The 21,856-nt window shown below is 47.9% G+C and overlaps 1 protein-coding gene across 1 annotated transcript; it reads right to left on the bottom strand.

Annotated features, from left to right (window-relative positions):
- Nucleotides 1-2,649: 2,649 nt before the first annotated feature.
- On the bottom strand, nucleotides 2,650-20,123 carry SELENOW (selenoprotein W). Its single transcript, XM_073549130.1, has 6 exons — nucleotides 19,975-20,123; nucleotides 19,241-19,265; nucleotides 18,842-18,895; nucleotides 18,687-18,761; nucleotides 3,239-3,358; nucleotides 2,650-3,101 (listed from the first exon to the last, which is right to left on the bottom strand). Exons 1-5 carry the CDS (start codon nucleotides 20,013-20,015, stop codon nucleotides 3,281-3,283), a joined length of 273 nt encoding a protein of 90 aa, XP_073405231.1. The 5' UTR covers nucleotides 20,016-20,123; the 3' UTR covers nucleotides 2,650-3,101; nucleotides 3,239-3,280.
- Between the last annotated feature and the right edge of the window lie 1,733 nt (nucleotides 20,124-21,856).

The following is a 21,856-nucleotide window of genomic DNA, read 5'->3' as shown; positions in this document are numbered from 1 at the left end:
CAGCCCCTCCCAGTAATCTGTCAACCCGATCAGCGATGTGTCGGACTCAAGCGCCAGGTAGGTAGCACACCGTTCGACGATCCCCGTCTTTGTGACAGATTGCCCTATCTGTTCCCCTAATAATTGAGTCTCCCACTACCAGAACCTGTCTGGCCTGCCCTGCTCTCCTATTTCCCCCCCTTACTGGAGCAGACTCTCCTCCAGCTTTCAGAGGACATGCCTTGCTGCAGCAGTGCTACTCCTGCACTAACACTCCCCTCATCTGCCAACTTAGCAAACTTATTGGGGTGTGCCAGATCAGGACTAGCCTCCCTGGTGCTCTTCCCTCTACCCCGCCTTCTGTCACCCAGCTAGCTGCTTCATTGTCCTGCAGCTCCAACCTAGCATCCCCCCCCCTCATCTATCCCATTGAGCGTCTGCTCAGTGAGCAGAAGACTCCTTTCCATATTGTCTATGGATCTCAGTGTTGCCAGCTGCACATTTAGATCCAGTATCTGGGCTTCCAAATGCACAGCAGTATGCACCCTCAACCGGCTGTTCAAGGATTTCATACATGCGGCAAGACGTGCACTGGATGGCATTGGCAATAGTGGAGCACATCCTAGTGGGGATTGCACCAGACAATAAGATAAGCAAAAATAAATTAAAAAAAAAAATATTAACATAACAGCAATTCAGTAAGACCTCCCTTGGAAACTCCCTGAATCCCAAGTCACTGAATCTCAAGTCACACACTTACCACAGTTCGCACTTACGTTCAGGTCACACTCAGCTCATTCACACTCGCTCAGGCAGAAGATTTAAAAGAGTTTTTTTTTTCCCCCCCCCTTTCACCAGCACACCACCTTGCTGCTCAATGCACTTCCAAAAGGAGTTGAGCCCCAACCAGCTGCCCCTTATAAACCCTTAATTACTGTATGAACTCCCACCCTTAATTAACCCCTTGTGAATATAGTTACACCTCAACATTTAGATGCAATATAGTTAACCCTTAAAAACAGATAGTAAAATAAGAGATTAACCCTGTATAGAGAATAGGTTAAACAAGCCCCCACGCCCCCCCAAAAATTGAACAGGTAGAAAGCACTCAGCAACCTACAATTCAGCAACTCACACAGGTATTTGTTATAGGTTTTCCAAACACCTCTTCACTGAATCTCAAGTCACACACTTACCACAGTTCGCACTTACGCTCAGGTCACACTCGCTCAGGCAGATTTAAAAGTTTTTTGTTTTTTTCCCCCCCCCCCCTTTCACCAGCACACCACCTTGCTGCTCAATGCACTTCCAAAAGGATGCGTTTTTCTCCAAAACGGCGCATTGCGACATACGACTAGTGTGAAAGTAGCCTTATGTGCATGCTTGACCTGCACACATTTGTCCAGTCAATTTATAGTAATTAGAAGTTTAGCATGACTTTACGAATATGTTTGAAATACAAGCCCACTCCAAAAATAAGTCTTAAGGCCCATCACACACAGCGATCTCGCTAGCAAGATAGCTGATTTTGTGATGCACCAGCAAGATCACTGTGTTTGACGGGGGGGTGGGGAAGCAACGACCGGCCCCCCTGCCGGTCATCGCTGATCGTGCTCAATCGGCCTGAGCCGTTTTTTGATTGCATGCTGGCCAGCGGGAGAACAGCATCGCTGCGTGTGGCAGCGAGAGATCAGTGACGCTGGTTTCTAAGGTAAACATCGGGTACCCAGGAGCCGTGCGGCTTAGATACCCAATGTTTACATTGGAAACTGGTGTACACACTGGTTTCTGAAGTAATCAGCAGGTATCCAGGAGCTGTGGCTCCTGGATACCCAATGTTTACATTAGCCCCTCCAGCGACGCTGGTTTCTGTCTATGTGACAGCTCACCAGCAATCAGCCTAACGATGTCCCAGCAATCCCATCATGTCAGATCGTTGGTGGGATTGCTGGGACATCATTATGTGTAATGGCTGGTCTTAAAGGGAATCTGTCACTCCCTTTTTTTTGTGAATATGAGCTGCCGGTACCACCACTATTCTGCAATGCTGTAGATAAACCCACAATATAATCTGAAAGAAAAATTAGATACATTATACTCACCCAGAGGCGGTCCGGCACCTCCCATCTTCTAGCAATGACGTCCTCTTCTTTGTTTCCCGGCCCAGTTGTACTTTATCTGCCCTGTTGAGGGCAGATTACTGCAGTGCGCAGGCTCCAGGCCTCTCAGACCTGGTCTCAACATGGCAGGGCAGTATGCCTGTGGCAGGAAGCAAAGAAGAGGATGTCATCGCTAGAAGATGGGAGGCACCGGACTGCAATACCCATCAAACCCGGACTGCCCCTGGGTGAGTATAATATAACTCATTTATCTTCTCTTTCAGGTTACATTGGAGGCTTATCTACAGCATTACAGTATACTGTAGCTAAGCCCCTGATGGCTGTGGCCACATCTTATATGCCAAAACATAGGTGACAGCTTCCCTTTATGGACTTTTGGTGAAATCATGGTCATGTCTAGACAAATAAGGCTGGCATGTACAGTCTATATAGTCACATATACATGTCATCTTAGACATCATAAGACAGTCCCCAAATATAAGCCCTAGCCCATCTTCCAGAGCCATAAATTTAAAGCCCAGTCTCTTCAGAGCTATGGTACAGCATCAAAAAAAAAAAAAAAAAAAAAAAAGAGAAACACTATTGTTTAAAAGAGGGTTGGTCAGGATATTTAAGTTATGTTTTCTCAAACACCAAAGCATCTCAGAGAAAAATGTACACTTTGGTGGATTGCTGCAGGAAGGTTGGGTCACGGTGCCAGGATTGAGGCAGCATAGCGCAAGTGACAATTTCCCTTTCAGGGTGAGCAAGAGTTTTGCAAAGTGTTTTTGAGATCCTATGTTTATGTGGAAGCTATAGAGTTTGTTTTATATGCATTAACTTTATTAGTAAAAAAAAAAAAAAAAAAGTTAGATGTGTAAAAGCAAACACTGGAAGCCAGTCATTGGATTCATCTTGGTATACTGCACAGATTTATCAGGGAGCGGCCCTGCTCACGGGCATTTTAGCGTTTCCCATCATAGAGTGCTCGGCTAAGATGAAAGGAACAAGCGTTCATCCTGTCTGTGGAAAGAAAGCAAAGATCAGATTATATGGAATGATCATAACTTGGGAACACAAAAGCCTAGATGAACAGCTCTATTTGACACTGGGCAGCACTCAGACTGCACCTGTATTAATAAGAGTTTGTCACCGCTCACCTTTACAATCCACTCTGTAAACTTTGTTTTGCATTCCCAGTTTCAACATCCCTTCATAGCCGACTCAATGGCAGACACGACCTTCTGTAATTTCTTGTTGTCCATGTAACCGTCCCCATTCTAACAGATACAAGTAAGGGTTAGTGGTATACTTAGAGATATAGGGTGTACACAGTACTATGCAGAAGTTTTAGTCATGTGCGGCAATGCTACAGCGTAAAAATAATTTTGAATTTTTTTTTTTTTAAAGCAACACTAACAGAATGAAGAGAAATCAATATTTGTTCTTAGCATCCTTTGTAAGACTGTTACTGAACCTGGAAGATTTGATGCAAAGTCAGGGGACATTGTTGGATTATAGTGAGGTGGATGAGTAGACAGTTGCACCAAACAGGTGATACCGATTGTTTCGCTACATAATGATCATTAACAGACACATCTGAGTAGGAGGCTTAAAAACTGGGTGAGGAACAGCCAACTTCTACTATAAAGTGCTCACAGGTCATACACCATGGCAGGTCTGAGCACAGCAACAAGACAAAAGGTAGTTATAACATCAGCAAGGTCTCCCTCCAGGCAGAGATTTCAAAAGCAGACAACTATTAGATGAGCTGTTCACAAACATTTGAAAAAGGCACCAAGAAGTGGCCAATACCGAGCAACTGTAGACAGTGGTCTGGCAAAGAGTCTTTGTGTAAAAAAAAAAAAAAAAAAAAAAAACCCACACACCATGCTTACTTCTTCAAATTGGAAGATGTCCAGCAGTGCCATCAGTTCAGAACTGGCAACAAGCAGTGGGATGCAGCTATTACACCCCCCCCCCCCCCCCCAACATGGATGGATTAGTCAGAAGCTGAAATACTTCACAGCAAGTGCCAGTGTGTTCCAGAAAGGATTGAGATTGCGGACAATCATTGTACCAGACATAGGTCAAGTATGGTAGAGGTTCATCACAGTCTTGGGGCTGCATTTCAACAAACTTAATTGGAGGGAGTTTGGACAACGATTTATATAATATTATCAGAGAGGACTGATCTGCTGCAAAATAAATTTAAAGCCAGACAGATTCAAAACATCTAGTTAGCATTGTTTAGGAACCATCTTCAGAATAAAGAATGAAGAGTCTTGAAGTGAAGATCTGGCCCCACAGAGCACTTCTATTATTCCCTGCCTGGGATTACAAGAGAAGGACTCGCACAAGCAACATCCACAGAAGAATAGTCAGTTCTCCAGGACGTTTAGAACAGTCTCCATGCCGAATTCCTCCACGAATATTGAAAAAAAACTTGATAAAGGCAAAAGGATGGACGTATGAGATCGTAATGTATTTTTTTTTTAATCCAGTCACTTTGCATTTTATCATTAACACTTCTATTTTTAAAAGCAATCAAAATGGTAGAGAAAACCGAACATGGAGCACAAATTAAATGTGATTACGTTGATCTAATGCCACTAGACAAAACACCCCACAAAACTGAACATGTGGTTTGCAATTAACATTTGGATCAGACTGTATAAAACTCACCATGTCACAGCAAACCTCTGAGGGGGTCCCTAACTTTTATAGCCTTAAGCCCCCGTTACACTGCGATATCGCTAGCAATATCGCTGCAAAGTCACCGATTTTGTGACGTTGCAGCGATATCGCTGCATGTGATACTTACCTCCGACCGGCTCCCCCGCTGGTTATCGCTGATCGCGCGAGAAGCTGCTGGACCATTTCTCGTCGGTCGCTTCCTGCTGTGACGACGAGCGACGCATGGAGCCGGGCGGGAGGACGCAGGATCGCCTCGTCTGACAGGTAAGTAGCGATCCCCGTCCCCAGCGATGTCGCTAGTGAGATCTGCCTGAGTGGCAGCTCACTAGCTACCACCTAGCGATGCACCAGCGATCCTGACAGCGTCATATCGCTAGTCGGGATCGCTGGTGCATCGCTAGGTGTAACGGTACCCTTAAGGCATGACAATATAATCTCTGCTGTCAGGGGAACTTTTTGACCTGTGGATAAACACTACATGACAGATGCAACAGGACTGGTTACTCAGGTTTCATGACCTTTGATCATTTGTCAGACAAAATACCAAGGTTAGGCTAGTTTCACATTAGCGTTTACGGCCGCAGCGTCGGGCTGCTGCCAAGCCCCACCTCTGCTGGTAGCTCCGCCTATGGACGCATGACGCTGAATGCATCCCCTATCTTTAGCACTGGGGACGCAGGCCGTGCACAGTATGTGTTTGGCTGTGCATGCGTCCTTTTGACGCTGCGCCGACCAGCGCCAAACACAACAGGTTGCAATTTGGTGCGCTCAGTGTCAAAAGGACGCATGCACCGCCAAACATACTGCGCACGGCCTGCGTCCCCAGTGCTAAAGATAGGGGACGCAGGCAGCGTCATGCGTCCGTAGGCAGAGCTCCCAGCGGAGGCACAGCTTAGCAGCGGCCATGCGCAGCCCGACACTGCGGCCGTAAACGCTAATGTGAAACTAGCCTTACCGACCACAACACCACACAAAGTATAGCAGTGACAGACAAAAACAAAGAGTAGACCTGGAGGCCACCAGAAGTTGCTAAGAGAAAAACGTCAAACCAGGAGTTAAGGGAATCTGTCACCCCTTTTTTGAGATATCATTCAATTGTGTGTCACATAAGGATTCTCTTAGTACTTTTGCTTCCCCCTGACCCCGCACCTTTCATGCATAAATACCTTTTTTATATCGGTTCAGATGTATGTAAACTGCCGCTGTCCGGTCCGCTGGGCGGGGCTTATTCACCTGCTCCCCCTCCTTGCTCTATGCATTTCTTCTTGTGTAGAGCAAGACAGGAAGGGGGGGGGTGGTGGTGAATAAGCCCCGCCCATCAGACCGGACAGCGGCAGTTTACATACATCTGAACCAATATAAAAAAGGTATTTATGCATGAAAGGTGCGGGGTCAGGGGGAAGCAAAAGTACTAAGAGAATCCTTATGTGACACAACCGAATGAGATTATATGATAAAAAAAAAAAAAAAAAAAAAAAAAAAAAAAAAAGGGTGACAGATTCCCTTTAAGGGAATCTGTCACCTAATCTGAGAGCAGCATAATGTAAGGACTGAGTCTTTGCCTCCAGCAAAGAGTTGCTTGCTGCAGTTCTGAAAAAAAGTCTTAGTTACTCACCGGTTAACGGTATTTTTCGGAATCCATGACAGCACCACATGAGAGAGGGGGATCTGCCCTTCAGGAACAGGAAACCTACAGATACAAAAGGGCGGCACCTCTCCCACGCATCAGTTGGATTACAGAGCACCACAATGGTTAATAGCATAACTTATATACAATACTATACACAACTATTTAAATTACCCGTGTACGTATAAGAGGAAGAAGTGCACACCCAAAATAGACTAAAAGGGAGGGAATATATGGGTGCTGTCATGGACTCCGAAAAGTATTAAGTTACGTACCGGTAACGGTATTTTTCGGAAGCCCATGACAGCACCACGAGAGAGGGGATCCGCCCCATAGGAACAGGAAACCTACAGATACAAAAGGGCGGTACCTCTCCCACGCATCAGTTGGATTACAGAGCTTGAGAGGCTACCATGGTTAGTACACAACATATGATATATACAACCTATCTACCCTATTTAACAGAATTATTTCATACCATCTCCCACATAAGGTGATTCTATGAACAAACTTCTAAGGAGTGCACCCCTATATGTGAACAAGGGAGGGAACTAAGGGTGCTGTCATGGGCTTCCGAAAAATACCGTTACCGGTACGTAACTTAATACTTTATTCGGACTCCCATGACAGCACCACGAGAGAATTACAGAGATGTAAACTAATTTAGGGAGGGACTACAGTCTGCAGCACCCTTAGCCCGAAGGTGAGGTCTGAGGAGGCACCCATGTCTAACCGATAGTGGTTAAAAAAGGTGGAAGGAGATGACCAGGTGGCCGCCTTACATATTTGATCAATTGATACTCCAGATCTCTCTGCCCAGGATGATGCCATGGCCCGAGTGGAATTTGCCCTCAGGTTCTGTGGAGCCGGACCGCCACCTGCTGTGTAGGCAAGAGAGATAGCCTCCCTAATCCACCTTGCTAATGTGCGTTTTGATACTCTGTATCCTTTTCTGGAACCTTGGAAGGATAGGAATAATGCGTTCTCCTTCCAAGGATCCGTGGCTGCTAAATATGTCAGTAAGCACCGCCTAATATCTAATGCCTGAAGTTTCTGCTCTTTAGGGTTGGTTGGATTAGGGAGGAAGGAAGGCAGAACTATCTCCTGTGTCCTGTGGAATTGTGTTGCTACCTTGGGAAGGTATGCTGGATCTGGCCTTAGGATCACTCTATCCTGTAAGAACTCTGTGTAAGGAGGCAATCTGGAGAGTGCCTGTATGTCGCTCACCCTACGTGCGGATGTTATTGCTACCAGGAATGCTGTTTTAAGGGATATAATCTTTAGTGAGGCGGAATCTAAAGGTTCAAACGGACTTTCTGTCATGGCTGTAAGGACTAAGTTTAAGTCCCACGGTACGCATCTGTCTTTGTGTATAGGTCTCGATCTGGCCGCTGCTCTGATGAACCTTGCTACCCAATAATCTTTTGCAATATCAACTGCAAACAGGGCCCCTAAGGCTGAAACCTGTACTTTTAGCGTACTTGTGGAGAGACCCAATTCGAAACCTTTCTGGAGAAATTCCAGAATATGTTTCGTGGGAATTCCATCTCTGATGTCAAAGTGAGAGGTGGATAGGAAGCGTTTCCAGGTCCTAGCATAAATATTAGTGGTGGTTAATTTTCTGCTTCTTAGGAGGGTGTCAATTAAGTTCTTGGAGAACCCTCTATTTTTTAATAGTGACCTTTCAAACACCACGCCGTCAAATGAAGTCTCGCTACTTGTGGGTGGCTGACTGGCCCCTGGTAGAGGAGATCCGGAAGGTTCGGTAGTACCCAGGGATCGCCTACCGACATGGTCCTCAACCACGCGAACCAGGTCCTCCTGGGCCAAAAGGGGGCAATCAGTATGACTCTTGCCTGATCCTCTCTGATCTTCCTGACTACCAGGGGAAGAAGATTCAATGGTGGGAAGGCGTATGCCAGAGAAAAGTCCCATCTTATCAGTAGGGCATCCGCCAGGGGATTTTCCCTGGGGTTCAGAGAGCAGAACAATCTTTCTTTTCTGTTTTCTCTGGTGGCAAAGAGGTCTACCTCTGGCTGGCCCCATCTGCGGACAATCTGGCGGTAAATGTCTTTGTTCAAAGCCCATTCTCCTTGTCTTAGAGCCTTGCGGCTTAAAAAGTCTGCTCTTACATTGTCCTTTCCGCTGATGTGGAGCGCGGTCAAAGATAGACAATTTCTCTCTGCTATCTGGAGGAGCCGTTCTGTTATCTGCATCAGAGCGCTGGAGCGGGTTCCACCTTGGTGGTTGACATATGCTACCGCTACCTGGTTGTCCGAGTGTATCCTCACATGATGGCCCTGCAGGTAGATAATGAGTTTCTTGACTGCTCGCTCTATCGCCAATAGTTCTCTCTGGTTGGATGAGATTTCAGAATTAGAATCCCACTGGCCCTGTACCACTATGTCCCCCATATGGGCTCCCCAACCAAAGGAACTAGCGTCTGTGGTTATAATACGGGTTATCTGTGCTATCCAGGGCACCCCTGACGCTAGGTTCTCGCTCTGAAGCCACCATCTTAGTGATGTAACAGTTGAGGGGCTTAGACACATCCGACCTTGTAAGGAGCCTCCAAGGGCCCTGCTATTAATCAAGACGTCGTTTTGAAGGGTTCTGGTATGGAACTGTGCCCACCTTACTGCTGGGATGCATGAAGTTAGAGAACCTAACAGGGACATGGCCTGTCTGAGGGTCATAGATGGGTTATCCATTGCCCGAAGAACCTGCTCCTGTATCTTTTGTAATTTATCTAGTGGTAGCAGGCACCGCTGAGTGTCTGAATTTAGTATCAATCCTAAAAATTTCTGTATTTTTAAGGGCTGGAGTCGGGATTTCTCGTAGTTTAAAATCCATCCTAGGTTTTCTAACCTGGATCTAGCCTTTTCTATCTGGGATTTACAATGACCCATCGATTTTCCTACAATCAAGAAATCGTCTAAATATGGAATGATTAAGACGTCAACCTCTCGTAAGTGAGCCATAACTTCGGCCACTAATTTTGTAAAAACCCTGGGTGCTGCTGAGAGACCAAAGGGAAGGGCTCTATACTGAAAATGACGTACTGTGCCCTCTACTGAAACTGCCACCCTCAGGAACTGCTGGAAGTCTGTATGGATAGGTACGTGATAGTACGAGTCTTTCAAATCTATGACTGCCATAAAACAACCTTTAAACAATATTTTTATTGTTGTATTAATGGACTCCATTTTGAATTTATGATTAATCAAAAATTCGTTAAGGAAACGAAGGTTTATAATCGTTCTGAATGTGTTATCAGGTTTCTGGATTAGAAACAGGGGAGAGTAAAACCCTCTTCCTCTTTCAGCCTCTGGGACCTCTACCAGAACATTTTTCTGACATAGGCTCAAGACTTCCGCTTCTAAAGCCGCTTGTTCAAGATGAGAAGATCTTAAGGGGGTCAGTTTAAAGGTGTCCCGCGGGATCTGGGTAAATTCCAACCTAAGCCCGGTGGATATTACCTTGCACGCCCAGTCACTATTCGTAATCTGCGACCATGCCGGGAAGAAGGATGACAGTCTACCCCCTACGGGAACCGCTAGTCATTGATTTGATTTCTTTTGATCTCTTGACGAGCGTGTAAACATATAGCCCGTACCTCGTCTCCTTCTGTCTTCCCATCTGGGTCGATCTCTAACAGGTGAAGAGTTGCGCCTTCTCCCCTGGCCAAATCTCCTTCTACCAAATGGGCGACGGTAGGACGCTGATGAAAGGTTTGGGAACTTTTTCTTGTCGTCCCCCGCCTTTTCAAGCAGCTCGTCTAGGACAGTTCCAAATAAGTATTCACCCTCACATGGAATCGCACAGAGCTTTGCTCTGGACTGGATGTCTCCCTGCCAGCACTTTAGCCACAGGGCTCTGCGAGCTGCGTTAGAGAGACCTGCTGCTCTGGCGGCCATTCTCATTGCATCCGCTGAGGCATCTGCTAGGAAAGCTGCTCCCTCTTGGATGGTCGGTAGGGCCCCAAGAATTGTTTGTCTTGATGTACCCTGCTTTAGTTGTGACTCCAACTGGTCCAACCAGACCATCATGGACCTGGCCGTGCACGTTGAAGCCACTGCTGGTCTTAAGGACCCGGCCGCCATCTCCCAGGTGTTTTTCAGGAAGGAATCAGCTTTCCTGTCTAAGGGATCTTTAAGGGATCCCATGTCCTCAAAGGGGAGCGAGGATTTTTTTGATGCCTTCGCAATGGCAGCGTCTAATTTGGGGGCTCTGTCCCAAGAACTTACTGCCGGATCGTCGAAGGGGTATCTCCTTTTGAGGGCTGGTGGTAGCGACCCTCTTTTGTCCGGTCTTTTCCACTCTCTGTGGATCAGATCCTGTATCTTTTGGTTTAACGGAAAGACTCTCCGCTTCCTCTGTTCCAGCCCACCGAACATGACATCCTGCATGGATAAATGGGGCTTAGGCTCCTCTACCTCCATTGTCCCTCTGACTGCTTTGACCAGCTTGTCTACCCGGTCAAGAGGCAGACAAAATCGCCCCGAGTCCTCTTCTCCTGAAGAGGACGAGGGAGATGAAGCCTGGGAGTCTCTGCTTTTTCTCCACTCTGCTGAGGAATCAGACTCCGCCGGGACCTCGCCCCTTAGACTTTGCGGCTGAGACAAGGACTTTAGGGTTTCCCTCATTTCTACCCTGACAATGTCTCTCAAACTCGCCGCTACTGCAGGCGACTCTTCTGCCACCGTCTGCTGAATACAGGGGGGGCACAATCTTTTGAGGCACGCGTCTGGTAATGGGCATGCACAGAGTGCGCATTCCCTATGTTTATTTTTATTTGTAGCTTTTTTTCCCTAGAAAAAGAAAAACACAGAAGGGGGGTCCCGTCACTGAGTGAACTTTCACGAAGATCACTTACCAGTGCCACAATCAAGTACCGGAGAACGAGGGGGATTTCTTTCAGCCGATGCTCCTGTCTGCCTGGAGGAGCTTTTACGAGTGGACTGGTCACTTCGTCCCGCATTACTGTCACGGGACCCTTTTTCTGTTTGACCTGCCGAAGGTCATCCAGGGGCGGCAGTGATGTCTGCCGCTGCTGCCCTTGCTTCTGTCGCTGCTGCTCTCGATCGCTTTCCATCACCACTGCTGCTGCTGCACACTGCTGCATGTAGTAATGTGGCCAAGGCAAGGTACCCTGCCCGGGTCCCGCCTAAATACCCCTCCTCCGGTCAGCAGTTTCCATGCCGCGCCCCTCCCCCCCCTTAATGGATCTCCCTACCCCAGCTGGCGCCCCACCGCGCGCCACCGGTGTTTCCGATGGGCGCCGCCATCTTGGGATCGCCGCGCATGCGCAGTAGCGCGCTGACCCGGAAGCGCCTCCTCCGCCCGCCCCCTGACGTCACCGCTACCCCGGAAGCTCCGCGGGACGCCCGGGAGCTCCGGAGCAGCGCCCGGTCGCAGCCCTCTGCACAGCGCTGGCAACCTATCTGCGCCGCCGGAGCCGGGAATCCCGGGGGGGGGAAAATACTTACCGGCGGCGGCTTAATTCCGGAGACGGCCATCCTCCGCTCCCTGCTGTCCACGCCACCGCCGTGATACCCATCCTGGGCCACCGTGGCGTCTTCCAGAAAATCCGAACCAAGCCGAGGTAGGAGACCCCCCTCGCTACCGGTGTCGGCTGGCCGGCCTGGGATCCCATTCTTCTGTAGGATCCCGACCCCTCAGGAACAGGAAACCAACTGATGCGTGGGAGAGGTACCGCCCTTTTGTATCTGTAGGTTTCCTGTTCCTATGGGGCGGATCCCCTCTCTCGTGGTGCTGTCATGGGAGTCCGAATAAAATACCGTTAACCGGTGAGTAACTTAAGACTTTATCGGTCGTCCATGACAGCACCACCTGAGAGAATTACAGAGAGTAATAACTATTTAGGGAGGGACTACAGCCTGCAGCACCCTTATACCAAAAGAGAGGTCTGTGGAAGCACCCAGGTTTAGCCTATAATGACTACAAAAGGTGCTCGGAGAGGACCAAGTAGCCGCCTTACATATCTGGTCGATGGAGACTTCTGATCTCTCGGCTCACGAGGTCGCCATGGCTCTGGTGGAAAGCGCCCTCAGCTTCCCAGGTGGCGACCTGCCTTTTGAAGTGTATGCTACAGAAATTGCTTCTCTAATCCACCTGGCTAGTGTATTTTTTGACACTCTACAACCTTTCCTAGGGCCTTGGTGGGAAATAAATAGGGTATTATCTTTCTTCCAAGGATCGGTAGCTGCCAGATATTCTATGAGGCATTTCCTAACATCCAGGGTATGTAGTTTTTCTTCCTTCTCATTAGCTGGATTAGGGAGGAAGGATGGAAGGACTATTTCCTGAGTCCTATGAAAGTTAGAAACCACTTTAGGTAAGTACGCCGGATCAGGTCTGAGTATTACCCGTCCTTAACCTGTATATAAGGAGGACGCCTAAATAATGCCTGGATGTCGCTTACTCTGCGAGCTGAGGTTAGAGCTACCAGGAAGGCTACTTTGAGGGACAGATTTTTAATGGAAGCTGATGAAATAGGTTCGAATGGAGCTTCCGTCATGGCCGTAAGGACTAGATTCAAGTCCCATGGCATGAATCTATCCTTCACTACTGGCCTGGACCTACCTGCTGCCTTAATGAACCTACTGATCCAGTAATTACCTGCGATGTTGCAGCTAAAGAGAGCCCCCAAAGCTGATACTTGTACTTTAAGAGTACTAGTGGAAAGTCCCATATCCAGACCTTTCTGAAGAAACTCTAAGATCTGATTTATTGGAGTTGAACCCCCAGCAACCATTTCAGAGCGCTGCAGGAACTTCTTCCAAATTCTAGCATAGATCTTGGTAGTAATGACCTTCCTACTCTTAAGTAGGGTGTTAATCAAGTCTGGGGAGAAGTCTTTTTCTTTTAAGAGTGCCCGCTCAAACTCCACGCCGTCAGATGTAGGCCAGCCACCTGAGGATGGAAGACTGGGCCGTGGGATAGGAGATCCGGGATGTCCGGAAGAACCCAAGGAACGGACACCGACATGGTCCTGAGGCATGAGAACCATGCCCTCCTGGGCCAAAATGGAGCAATGACTATGACCCTTGCTCTGTCTCTTGATTTTTCTCAACACCAAGGGTAGTAGCGATAGGGGAGGGAAGGCGTATGCTAGCCTGAAGTCCCACTTTATCAGAAAGGCATCTACCGCCAGGGGGTTCTCTCTGGGATTTAGGGAGCAGAATAGTTTTAATTTCCTGTTTTCCTTGGTGGCGAAGAGATCTACCTCTGGCTGTCCCCATTTTTGTATAATCAGGTCGAAGATCGAATTGTTTAGGGACCATTCTCCTTGTTTTACTAGGTTGCGGCTTAAGAAATCTGCCATCATATTTTCTTTCCCTTTTATGTGTAGTGCTGTCAAAGATAGAAAATGCTGCTCTGCTAGTTGGAACAACCGTTCTGCCACATTCATCAGGGGTTTGGAACGAGTCCCACCTTGGTGGTTGATATAAGCCACTGTGACCTGATTGTCGGAGAACACTCGCACATGATGGCCCTGCTGATACATAAGTAACTTCTTAGCTGCCTGCTCTACTGCTGTCAGTTCTTTCAAATTAGATGACATTTTTATCTGGTGATGGTCCCATAGGCCCTGGACTAGGACTTCACCCATATGAGCCCCCCAACCGGAAGGGCTAGCATCCGTAGTGACTATGGGGGATATGTCACACTCCCAGGGAACCCCTCTGGACAAATTATCCTTTTCTAGCCACCACTCTAGGGACTCCCTTGTGCTTCGGGACAAGGTTAGCTGGCCCTCCAAGTAACCCCCAAGGATTTTTTGATGCAGTAAGACCTCGCCCTGTAGTGTTCTTAAATGAAACTGGGCCCACTGGACCGCCAGATACAGGAGGAAAGGGAACCCAGAAGGGACATGGCTTTCCTGAGGGACATGGTGGGGTTATTGGCAGTGTTTAGGATCTGATAGTGTAGGCGAACAAGCTTCTCCGGAGGCAGACGGCATTCCTGTTTCTCAGAATCTAGAATCAGGCCTAAAAATTGCTGAGTTCTCATTGGCTGTAACCGAGATTTTTTGATATTAAGCAGCCAACCTAACCGCTCTAGGGCCGACATTGCCCTCTGTAGCTGTTCCTTACAATGTTTTGCCGTTTTCCCTATAATCAGGAAGTCATCTAAGTAGGGGACTACTAGAATGTTAGATTCACGTAGATGGGCCATAACTTCCACCACCACTTTAGTAAACACCCGGGGAGCGACTGCCACCCCAAAGGGGAGGGCCGCATATTGGAAATGTTCAACTGACCCATTTAACTGAACCGCTACTCTGAGGAAGCGCTGATGGCTGTATGAATGGGTATATGGTAGTATGCATCTTTTAAATCTAACACCACCATAAAGCAGTTTTGAAACAACAACTTTATTGTTGAATTGTTTCCATTTTGAACGGCCGTATAACCAAGAAATCGTTTGAGGGACTTGAGATTAATTATAGTCCTAAAGGAACCGTCTGGCTTGCGGACTAGGAACAGAGGGGAGTAGAAACCTTTCCCCCTCTGGAACCATAGTCAGGACTTTCTTGTGGCAAAGCTCATGAACCTCGGCCTCCAGGGCAGCTTGTTCTGATGTGGAAGACCTGAGAGGGGTGACCTTAAATCGATCTAGGGGAACCCGGGTGAACTCTAGTCGTAAACCTGCAGCTATCACCCCCAGTATCCAGTTGCTGCTAGAGATCAGCGACCAGGCTGGGTAGAAAGCAGCTAGTCTCCCCCCCACAGCATCTAGTCATTGGGGCGGTTTTTTAGTGTCACGTGATGGACCTTCCTGGCGCCCCCTCCTCCGAACATGAAACCTGTACCTCTCCTTTTGTCGTCCCATCTGCCCTGATCTCTGGACGGCCTTCCATGGAAATATCCTTTCCTGGTGAAGGGGCGTCTATAAGAAGGATCCGGGAGGCTGGGGAACTTTTTATCGTTCCCGGCTTTCTCTAAAAGTTCGTCCAGGACAGGGCCAAACAGATATTCCCCTCACATGGAATGGAGCAGAGTCGTGACCTGGCCTGGATATCTCCTGGCCAGCATTTTAACCAGAGGGCCCTTCGAGCTACGTTTGATAACCCAGCTGATCTAACCGCCATCCTTGCCGAGTCTGCTGAGGCATCAGCCAAGAAAGCCGCAGCATTCTGGATGATCGGTAGAGTTTTCCGAATGGATGCTCTTGGGGCTCCGTCCATCAGATGGGAATCTAGTTGATCTAGCCAGACCATCACGGATCTGGCTATACAAGTGGCAGCCATCGCTGGTCTTAGGGCGCCTGCTGACATCTCCCATGTTCCCTTTAGAAAGGAATCTGCTTTTTTATCCAGCGGGTCTTTTAAGGAGGCCATATCATCGAACGGTATGGAGGACTTTTTGGAGGTTTTGGCTACTGCCGCGTCCAGCTTAGGGGCCTTATCCCATCTGTTTACCACTAGGTCATCAAATGGGTACCTCCCTTTGAAGGCAGGTGGTAAGGAGCCCCTTTTTTCGGGTCTCTTCCATTCCCTTTCTATCAGGCTCTGGACCTTATCATTTAATGGAAAAGCTTTGTGTTTCCTGGGATCTAGACCTCCGAACATTACCTGTGCCGAAAGCTCTGGCTTTGAGTCTGCTACTGCCATGGTGGACCTTATTGCTTTAACTAGCTTGTCCATCTGGTCTAATGGGAAGCAGAATCGGCTTGAGTCTTCATCCGAAGAGGACGAAGTGGAGGCCGGGGAATCCGAGGAGTAATTGTTCCTAGGGGCAGCTCCGACCCTGAGAAACTAAATTCTCTCCCCCTAGAAGAGTCCCTTTTAGATAGGGCTTTCATCTCTGTCCCTGTAAGGATGGGGGAAGAGTGTAAGGGCCTGTCAGTCTACGCCTGGGCCCCCATCCCCTTCCAACCCCTACCGTCTGTCGCACACATGGCTGACAGTCTTTTGGGGTGGCCGTCTGGTAAGGGGCAACTACAGAGGGCACATTCCCTGTGCTGTTTTACCGTAGCTTTCCTCCCCTGCGAAACAAGCATAAGGGAACACTGCATCAGGGTACATTCATGGAGAACTCTTACCCATGCAGATGAGGCAGGTACTGGATCACGGAGGGAGGCAGGGGGAATCCTTTAGACTGGAGGAACTTCTGCGGCTCTGGTCACTCGTCCGCTTTCTCTTCTGCTGGCCACTCGTATGAGGCTTCACCGAGGCCTCCTACTGTGGGCGCTCCTGCACGTCCTGCTGCTCTATGGGGGTTCTGTCATATCCATCGCTGGGCCTTCAGAAGCACCCCGGCAGCATCACCTCCTGCCCTCTAAGGCCTCCCAGTATCCGGTCAGCAGGGCACTGGCGCGGCACCTCCCCCAGGAACCCTCCCCGGCATGCTCAGTCCCCCCCCCCCCCCCACCTCGGGTACCGCGCGTCCCCCCGGATCGCCGCGCAAACTAGGAAGGCGGCCGGCACCAGACTTCCGGTTTTGGCGTTCCCGGCCCTGCCCCTTCCGCCGCGCGACAGAGGCCGCGGGAGCGCGCGGAAAGGAGCAGGCGCGGCGCCCCTGGCTCCGGTATGCCCGCCGCCCCCATGCGCGCCAGCCTGCGCTTGCCGACCGGACGTAACCGCCGACCCGGCCGGAGGGGGTTTGAGACCAGACCCCGGGGGGGAGACGCATCAGGAGGGACCTGCATACATACCTGGTGCCCGGATTGTGGAGACGGTTGTCCACCGGACCCTTTGCTCCGCCTGCTCTAACCACTGCCGTGGCGACCTACCCAGCCCCACCGTGGCGCTTCCAGGTACCCCGAGCTTGACCGAGGTAGGAGATCCCCCCGCTACCTGAGTCGGTCAGCCGGCCTGGGAATCCCTCGACGACTCCATGATGGACGATCTGAAGGACGTCCCGTCCTCTAGGAACAGGAAACCAACTGATGCGTGGGAGAGGTGCCGCCCTTTTGTATCTGTAGGTTTCCTGTTCCTGAAGGGCAGATCCCCTCTCTCAGGTGGTGCCGTCATGGACGACCGATAAACCCTGTTGCTGGAGATGAGCAAGACTACAGCTAGCAGCCCAGTAAGTGACATGTTGCTGGAATCAGGGATTTTGCTACTCTCAGATGGGGTAGCAAGGGGAGGGGGGGTAAAAAAAAAAAAAAAAAAAAAAAAAAAAAACCACACAAAATTGTGATGGGTTCCTTTTAAAAGAGAGCATGTCATGAAGATTTAACAACCAAAACTGACAGCAAGGACGTAAAAGGTACTTTAACACAGTAAATCGTGGCCTCTTTGAATTTCTCCAAGTTGTAAGTGCAGTAGGTGGGAGCACTGCACTTGTACGTGTAACTTTCCACTCATCTCCCCACCCACTGCCTGCAAGTTACCCATCACAAGAGGAAGGCAGGAGAGCCATTAGGGTATGTGCACACACTGAGGATTTGGCCCTGCAGATCCGCAGCAGTTTCGCAGACATTGTACAGTATAATGTTAGCCTATGGGATTTCAAATCCGCAGTGCCCACACTGCGGATTTTACCCTGCGGATTTAAATCCGCAGCATGTCAAGTATTTCTGTGGATACTGCAGCAGTTTGAAGCCTTCTATTGTCCAGGTGTCAAACTGCAGGTCGCTCCTTGCGGTTTTACCTGCAAATCCACACGGAAAAATCTGCAGGTGAATCCACAGCGTGTGCACATACCCTTAGCCAAATCAGATCTATTGCTTTGCACTGATGAAGAGAAAACACTCCGAAACAGGCGTCTGCAAATGGGAGCATTTGGTTTGGCTTCTTGTCCCAAGGCTCAGGGTTTATATTGACCTTTAGTATTGCTACTTCCAATAGGTGGCACTAGAGGTCAAGTACGCTCCTCTCTGAAAAGGTTATTTGAGCTCCTGAATCAGAGTGCCAATTCTTGACTTTCCTTTCTCTGCCCTCCTTGAGGACTATAGATACTGTATCCCCTCTGAAGATCAGTGAGCCACCTCTTCACTGCTGCCATCTTTAACAAAGGAATGAAGAGCCAAAAAGGTGTACACAGCCTGTAAGCATGCTCTCAAGTGTCAACATTACACAACTTGTCTTGTTAGAGGGAACCTGCCAGCTGTTTTGGCCAATACAAGATGTGGCCACTGCCTTTCAGGGCTTATACACAGCATTTTAGAATGAGTGTGCTCAGATAACACCTTATCCCAGCACTTTCACTCATCGCTAGTAGCAACTCCTCAAGGGTGGGACTTTTAACCAAGCCAATTCTTTAAGGATTACAGGCTGATCAGTAGTGCCAGCCATTTTACAGACCAGTTACCTTCTTTGAATGGACAAGCTTCCCATTAACAGACACTTCAAACCACCCAGTGGATGTGGGGGTACCTTCCCCAACCTGTAAAGAACAAGTGAAAATCATCAAGATCATAGGCCATTCTGCAGCCACACAACCACAAAATGAAGCGTTAAACTTACAATTTTCAGCAGGCCAGGAAACAAGTTTTCTAGGTCATCCTCCAACTGCTGAAACTAAAATTACACATTTACTTATTTTCCTCACATTATGTAGTCACTAGAGAAAAAAAAAAAAAAAAAAAAAAGCCACATTCCATTTCCCACACAGGCACCACCTTTTAGTAACAGATACTGAATCACAACAGGCTGTAGAGCAAGATCTTTTACCACTGTCAAACAAACACTGACATCTAGTGGAAAAGATGAAGATAGCACCAAGTCATGCTAAAGTCCCCAACTCCACTTTCCCATCAATGGGCAATTAGTAGTAATCAGTAATTAATATTACCATGACCGGAAACAGACACATTTACAGAAGAGAGGAAATCAGTCCAAATGTAACCACAAGAGGATCCTTACCTTGGGGAGGTACCCTCATGCACCACTAAAAGGGACAAGAAAAAAAAAAAAAAAAAAAAATGATAATATTGAAGTTTCTCATTTAATTAGGAATAAAATTTACTCTGAAAACTTGAATGACATGTAGCTAATTAAAAGACAATGCATGCTATGTACTGTTTACTAAATGATCAGTAAGATTAACAGTCCAGCAACACAGCCTCCTGTAAAAAGCACCCCACGGTCTATGGACTTTAGACAGAGCCCGGTGTGGGCAGGGTCAGCTTTCTCAACTCTGCCTCATAATAATGATAATCATAATTGAACGTTTTCACACCAAAACATGATACCTGCAGCTTTTTTGCACTCACTATTTATGGGTGGAAACCCTGAACTAGGTGACATGCTGGAGTTTACAAGTTAAGGGGGGGATTACCCAAGATTTCTCAAGTCAAGTCTCATAGCTTTTGCTGTCACTGTAAAACAAATGTGAACACAGCCCGACAGCTGACGCAGGGACTCCTGACTGAAAAGGAAACATTGTACCCCTTAACTGGCACTGTCCTCATACATTCCCAGGAGGAACAGAGGACCTCCACAACAGTGTCAGTGGAATAAGAGGCTCTGATCCCAGGAGAGGTCAAAGGTGACTAAACCAAAGGCCAAAATACACAGCCAAAGCTCAGCCTCACATAAAGGGGGCTACATGCAGACCCTGCAGATGTCAACAAAGCCATGGCCGCGCCTGCTCTCACCAGTACACAACATGGACCTGGACCATCTGCGCTCCGGACATGATTACACCACTCTTCTGTCTCTCTGCAGCTGCAACTGACACCCAAAGACTGGACACAGCACGTAAATACCAGCCGGCCACGCCCACAGCGCTGACTCACAGCCTGGACTGCACCACACGGCAGAAGAGGTGGGAGACTAGGACCGTACCATTCCATACTAGTGCTAACAACACCATGCAGAAAAAAAAACAGGTGGAAAATGTAATGAAGCTGTGTGTCCTACCAGTACACTGTATTCTATAATAACGTGACTTATTCTCTACCGTGTTTAATAAGCAATACACAGAGCAGGTGAATGGATCATTCCAAGTGTAACCCCCGTTTGAGAATGAAATATTCCAGATGAATGCTGAGACCGCTGTCTTGTGCGCAGGCGCAGCTGCTTTTGCATGCGGTGGTGGTGGTCTATATTCTTAGGTTAGGTTCCCACTAGGCGTTTTTGCTGCGTTTTATGCTCATTTTCAGCTGCATTTTTAAGTACCAACAAAAGCTATGAGTTTTCAGAAATCTCGTACACAGATTGGGTTTTTTTTCATCAGTATTTTGTGCTGTGACATTTTTCAGCGTTTTTCACCGATTGACTTGAATGGGTGGTGAAAAAATGCTGCAAAAACGCAGGTATATTTTTTGTAACATTTTTTGCTGCAGAAAATCAAGGCCATCAGGATGTGACCTCACCGTCAGCTCTGCTACATCTAGATGGCAGGCTGCATGGTTGCATGATGCGACCATACAGCCTGTCATTCAGCAGAGACACTGAGCAGCGTCTGCTACCGAGGCCTAGTGTCTCGCAGTGACGTCAGACAGGTCCTACCAGTTCACATCTAGACACAGCAGCAGTAGCACACAGATGACAGGCTGTATGGTCGCATCATACAACCTGCCATCTAGATGTAGCAGAGAAAGATTTGTATCATCTTTGCAGAAAGGTGAGGAATATTGTTGCTTTTTATTTTTAACTCTTGCAGATGACAAGGGTGTTGAGGGAATGGGCGAGGCCGTAAGTATGGTTTAATTAAGATTTATTAAAGGAGTCTGTGTCTTTCTTTCAGTTACAGGACTTTTTTCTGGGTGTCTGTGCTTTATTACAATGTGACTATGGGGTTAGTAATGGAGGCGTCTTATCGACGCCTCTCCATTACAAACCTCGGGGCTTGATATCACTAGACAGTACAAAGGTGACATCAACCCCCCCCCCCCCCAACAATCACCCCACTTTACACCACTACAGGGTAAGTGGGAAGAGCGAGGCCAAGTGCCAGAAATGGCACATCTTATAGATTTGCCTTTTCTGGAGCGACTGAGTGCTGATGTTTTTAGCCTGGGGGGAGGGGGCAGTATCCATGGTCCCTTCCTAAGCTATTAATATCAGCCTGCAGTTGTCTGCATAGCCTTTGCTGGTTAAAAGGGGGCATGGGGCATTTATGTACATTTAATCAAAGTACATTTGAGCTAAGTATGAGGCACTTATAACATGGATGAATGTGACACGCATCTCTATTCTCTTCATACAGGTAACCAGCCTTTTCAATCTGCTCTGAATCAACTCCTGTGTGTCCCCACTCCATTCATTGTCAGCAAGCAGTTAATCCTGAATGCTACATACAGTCATGGCCAAAAGTATTGACACCCCTGCAATTCTGTCAGATAATACTCAGTTTCTTCCTGAAAATGATTGCAAACACAAATTCTTTGGTATTATTATCTTCATTTAATTTGTCTTAAATGAAAAAACACAAAAATAATTGTCCTAAAGCCAAATTGGATATAATTCCACACCAAACATAACAAAGAGGGTGGACAAAAGTATTGGCACTGTTCGAAAAATCATGTGATGCTT

This window comes from Dendrobates tinctorius, unplaced genomic scaffold (genome assembly GCF_039654945.1).
Source record: "Dendrobates tinctorius isolate UK_male_01 unplaced genomic scaffold, ASM3965494v1 ptg000158l, whole genome shotgun sequence".
Taxonomy (NCBI): Eukaryota; Metazoa; Chordata; class Amphibia; order Anura; family Dendrobatidae; genus Dendrobates; species Dendrobates tinctorius.
This window is presented reverse-complemented; position numbering and strand designations above follow the sequence as displayed.